A 5564-nucleotide genomic window follows, 5' to 3' on the forward strand; every position below is an offset into this window, starting at 1 on the left:
AATCCTAGTGATTCAGTGATGGAGATTGTTTTATTACATCTTGGTGTTATTCTGTAATTGTGCATACACGAGCAAATTACATTTACAAGACTGAATACATTTGGATCAAAGTACAGATGACCCAATCAGCATAATCTATCTATCTATCTATCTATCTATCTATCTATCTATCTATCTCTTATCTATCTATCTATCTATCTATCTATCTATCTATCTCCTATCTATCTATCTATCTATCTCTTATCTATCTATCTATCTATCTATCTATCGCCTATCTATCTATCTATCTATCTATCTATCTATCTATCTATCTATCTATCTATCTATCAGTATACATATTTTTCTAGCCATTGCTCTCATGTTCTGGTATCTAGATCCGCTGTAGGCACGAACATTAATAAACTAGTGAAGTATAATGAAATGCATTATACATCCGTTTTACGTGCGTGTTGACACAAGCAAACAATATCATTCGTATTTTTTAATATTAGACATTTGTTTAAAATAATCGAAATTCAGCTATGAAATAATGAGAAAATGCAACTGAGCCTGAAATATATATATTTATTTATTTAAGTGGTTTAATTTTTTTCATTGATTCATGCATTTTTAGCTACATCTGATAGACGATAGATAGATGGTGTATTATATATTTTGTGTGCATCCTTATCATGTGAATCTGATGGTACATGAAATACAAAGGAATCAAAACATTGAATTTGCGTCATATGGGCAAACTGCTGTTTTTATTCTTCAGATGTATCGCTTATATATATATATATATATATATATATATATATATATATATATATATATATATATACACACACACACACACACACACACACACACCAACCACACCACACGCGATAGATAGATAGATAGATAGATAGATAGACGTGTGTGTGTGTGTGTGTGTATATATATATATATATATATATATATATATATATATGTTTATGTATATATATTCTGTGTGGTTGGGTTGGGTTGTATTTTACATTCTCTAGAGTTCCTAGTCCTTTAAATGAAATATTTATGTCAGGACTGCATTTGTAGTCCCATCAGCACATATCTAGCAGTCTGTGGGACTCGGCAAGTGGTAGCTATACCACCCATAGTGGTGAGGGTGATGTTATTTTACAAGTGTAATATGACTGGACACGGGCAACCCTGGCTTCATGCTAGGTGTGCTCTGAACTTTGAAGGTCCGCATTTTGTCATGTTAAGCCTGGCTTATCTGAAGGTCTTTACCTCCAGTGTGCTGCTGATTTATTCTATGGCTGACATAAAACAATATCCTCAAGAAAAGCAATTAGTTATTGATAATTATTCTCCTACTACTCAGGCTAGAAGTAACATCAATAGTCTACAGATGGAGAAGTCTCTGCACTTAAGCTGCATTTTACAAATGTTTCAAGACTTATTGACCCCAAAACCTGTATGCCCCCCAGCAGTTGCATTTGATCTATCCAGAAAATCTTTTTTTTTTTCTGTGTCCCCCTGAAAGTTTGAAGCATTAGGTGGGAAAAATAAGACTTGACCTATTTCTAGTGAGTGCAAATCCCCGTGACAGGGGAGCAAAATCTAGAAAGCAGAGACCAAATTGAAAACTTCAAAAGCCCCCCCCCCCTTCCTCCTTCCCCATTCTCCCTCCCAGCCACCCCCTGAAATGCTCCTTCTACTGCCTCTCCTTCTCAATGCACACAAGGGGAGTTGCCTAAAAGAGAAGGGGAGAAAAAAAAAAGAGATGAATACAAATCTGCAATTGATTTTCATAATGTTTCTGCGGTGTTTGAAAACCAATCGTTGTTGAACCTCAGTGAGATCTTACCTAAGTGAACCCTCCTACGCATCTAAGTGCTCTGGACTGATATATGGCGATATCTACTTGGGCATCACGTGCTCCTGGGGAGAGACTAAGACGGACAGCGCGTCATCCAGCCTTCCCAAATTTTTCCCCCTCTGCAGATCGCCTCCAAAACATCTATCTATAGAGCCAGAAAGGGAGAAAGATGTTTAACTCGGTCAACCTGAGCAACTTCTGCTCCCAAACGCGCAAGGAGAGGAGCTCAGAATTTGGAGATCGACCAGGCTGCACCTCCAACCTGTATCTACCCAGCTGCACCTACTATGTGCCCGAATTCTCCACTGTGTCCTCCTTCCTCCCACAGGCCCCCTCACGCCAGATCTCGTACCCCTACTCCACCAACCTCTCGCAGCCAGTCAGGGAGGTCTCGTACGGTCTAGACCCCTCCAGTAAATGGCATCCTAGAAGCAATTATGCCTCCTGCTACCCTGCAGCTGAGGATCTGATGCACAGAGAGTGCCTCCCTCCTTCCTCCAGCATGACCGAAATGCTAATGAAAAACGAAAGCGTCTACAGCCACCACCACCACCATCACCACCACCACCACCCCAGCTCCAACCATCCCTCCACAGGATTCTACACCAGCATGAGCAAGAACACTGTGCTGCCCCAGGGCTTTGATCGCTTCTTTGACAATGCTTATTGTGGCACTGACAACCAAACAGAGGACTGTGTGCCCAAGAGTGATGCCAAGCTGGACACTGACCCCCAATCTAGTGCTCTGTCCACCGGAGGGGACCAAGGGCTTGAGCAGGAGGACGAGGAGGAGAACACCAACCCGGGCTCTTCTGCCTCCTCCTCGTCTGTCAACAACAAGGAGAGCAGCAAGGGCAGCAGCAGCTCCTCGAGTAGGTAGAGGCAGGAGAAGGGGAGGGGGTGCAGGGGCTGAGCCCGGTGTTTGCTCGGTCACGTTTTATGTGGAGTTTTATAAGCATTCAAAGGATTTTATTAAAGCTACAAAAGCTCTTTCTTCCAAGCACAGGGGGATTTTACGATGGGAAAGCTCTTTGGGGGAGAGACTCTTATAGAAGGGGAACAAATAAACAAGTGGGTTTTATGCTGCACTTTGGAGACGGCGTTGGCTGCTCTGCACAGATCGCAGGCTTCGTGCGGACCCATCACTTTGATCATGAACTTTCGGGGGCATTTTAGACGGTTTTGTTTGTGCTCTGTGGAGGTGAAAGCCAATTGGGCAGAAAATAACCTTGGCTGCTTCCTGTGCTGCATTTCTCAGCCCTTTCCTGCTGTGTGTGTGTGTGTGCTCCATACCTACAATGCCATGCTGTATACTCTTCCCTCCATATACTGCCCATTACCTCTGTATTATGGATGGAACTATCTAGATAGCTGCAGTTGCATGGTTCTCTTGTCTCTTTAGTGTCTCCTAACAAAAGGCATGTTCATCTGCTCCCTGATGTGCTCTGTGTGGGAACATGTCAGCCTGCATGCTATAGATGTGAATGTATGCTATAGATGTGAATGCATGCTCTCTCCGCTATTTTTGTTGCCTGTGGTAGTCCCAATATCTGCCCTTTGTCATGTGCATCTCCAAAGCCATACAAATTGTCATCCTGCTCTCTTCACGAGGATTGCTAAAAATAATATAGAAGCTATTTTAAGAATACTGGGGGGGGGGGGGGGGGTATTTAGCATCTTGGAGTGACTATATGATATTGTAGCCAGGGAATCTAATGCATGTTGTAATGTAATGCACTATTCTTTATATTTGATGTAAAGCCTTGTATGTAGAGGTTTGAGGAATTTGCATACCTACAAATGTATGAGTGAATGTGGAGTGGATACATGCACATAACTGATTATATATATATATATATATATATATATATATATATATATATATATATATATATATATATATATATTCTAATGTAGCATAAATTAATACAGAAATACTGATACATTACTGTTTCAGTATATTGTAGTCTTGTAATAGGCCTAGCAATGTATTATTTGGATTGTATTAAAATTAGGCTTCATGCATGTGCACGTGTGGATGCAAGGTATCCATAAGTATAATGTAATAGAAGCTTATGTACACAGTTGTCTTTGCTAGTCAAGTGTCTGCATTGTTTGCACATGTGAATGCAAAGGCATTTATTTCATGTTTTAATCTAGAGCTATCCACACAGCTGTAGGAGGTGGGCTTCAATAGTCCAATATAAGTGACACATGATGAGTAAACTACCTATACATATATAATGTACATGCCCACAATCACACAGGACTGCATTTATACACACCTGAAACTGAAATGTATTGTGATATGCTTGTGAATATCTTTGTATACCTTATGTGTGTATGCGCGCATACACACACATATACAGCTGTATTCATACACACACATATACAGCTGTATTCATTGGGTTAATTTAGGTTGCTATATTTTACCATATATAAAGTATACACACCTGCAGGTGCTGATTTTTATGACACAGGAACACCTATTATTGTATGTGGTTTACACACAGCAGTCTGGATTGCTTCTGGATGAAGTAATACTTTTATTGTATTGTCACTGGTATAGTATTATATATCAGCAATAGGTACATTTGGTGATGTTTGGTACTTTTTCTTTTCACCATATTAGTAGTATGGCCACCTGCAGGTGTTGCCTTTTATTGCATATTATAATTGTATATGGTAATACACACAGCAGTCTTTGGAATGTGCTAGTGTATAACTACTACTTTTACGTATGTTGTGTTTGGTATAGTGTATATACATATTATCAGCATTGCAGCAGGTACTTTTCTAATGTTACTTTATTTATTTTTTTTTTTAAAGGTGCTCCCCGCACAAGGAAGAAGAGGTGCCCTTATTCCAAATTCCAGATTCGAGAGCTGGAGAGAGAATTTTTCTTCAATGTCTACATCAACAAGGAGAAGAGGCTCCAGCTATCTAGAATGCTGAATCTTACCGACCGTCAGGTTAAAATATGGTTTCAAAACAGACGAATGAAAGAGAAAAAACTAAGTAGGGACCGACTGCAGTATTTTTCTGGGAACCCACTGCTGTGATCTAGCTGCCTGTGAGCCCCTCTCATGCACTGTACTCGTCCTGCACAGGATCATTGACACATGGTTTGCAATCTGAGCCCTCAGCCCAGCTCAGAGCCTCAGCTCGTTTTGTTACATATTTGTATATGTACATTATTATAATTATTGTTATTACTACCAGGTAACTGAAGGAGCTGTGCGAGGAGCACTTGGTGTGAACTGAACCCTGAAGGGACAAACATGGACTTCTTGTCTTTTCTTTTTTATTATTTAAATAACTGTTGAAGACATGGATCTCTTCATTTTGCTAGATCATTGCTTGCAGAAAGTCTGCAGCTGTGAAAACACTCTCTGTCCAAGCTATTGTTTGATAGACATTAAGGACACGCCAATAACAATGAAGATAGTGGCCAAAGTTTCTATGAATCGTGGTATTTCTAGGTGAATGGATGTGTGGTCAAGGATCTATGAGTGCCAGTGAGTGAATGTCATAGATATGCCTGGGTAATTTCTCCTCTTTATGTTGACCATATCTGATTCTGAACTGTTTGTATAATGTTTTATGACATGCCTGAAATAGTTAAACAATACAAAGTCACACACATGGGGTTCACAATGTAAAATATTAACCCCCTAATACAAGAAAAAAACATGTATACTTTTCCATACATGTAATG

At 39.9% G+C, this 5564-nt stretch overlaps 1 protein-coding gene across 1 annotated transcript; it reads left to right on the forward strand.

The window, feature by feature from the left end:
* Positions 1-2015: 2015 nt before the first annotated feature.
* HOXC11 (homeobox C11) lies at positions 2016-5564 on the forward strand. The gene is made up of 2 exons (XM_069972198.1): positions 2016-2718; positions 4676-5564. The coding sequence occupies exons 1-2, from the start codon at positions 2016-2018 to the stop codon at positions 4906-4908; spliced, it is 936 nt and encodes a 311-aa protein (XP_069828299.1). The 3' UTR covers positions 4909-5564.

This window comes from Dendropsophus ebraccatus, chromosome 5 (genome assembly GCF_027789765.1).
Source record: "Dendropsophus ebraccatus isolate aDenEbr1 chromosome 5, aDenEbr1.pat, whole genome shotgun sequence".
Classification (NCBI taxonomy): domain Eukaryota; kingdom Metazoa; phylum Chordata; class Amphibia; order Anura; family Hylidae; genus Dendropsophus; species Dendropsophus ebraccatus.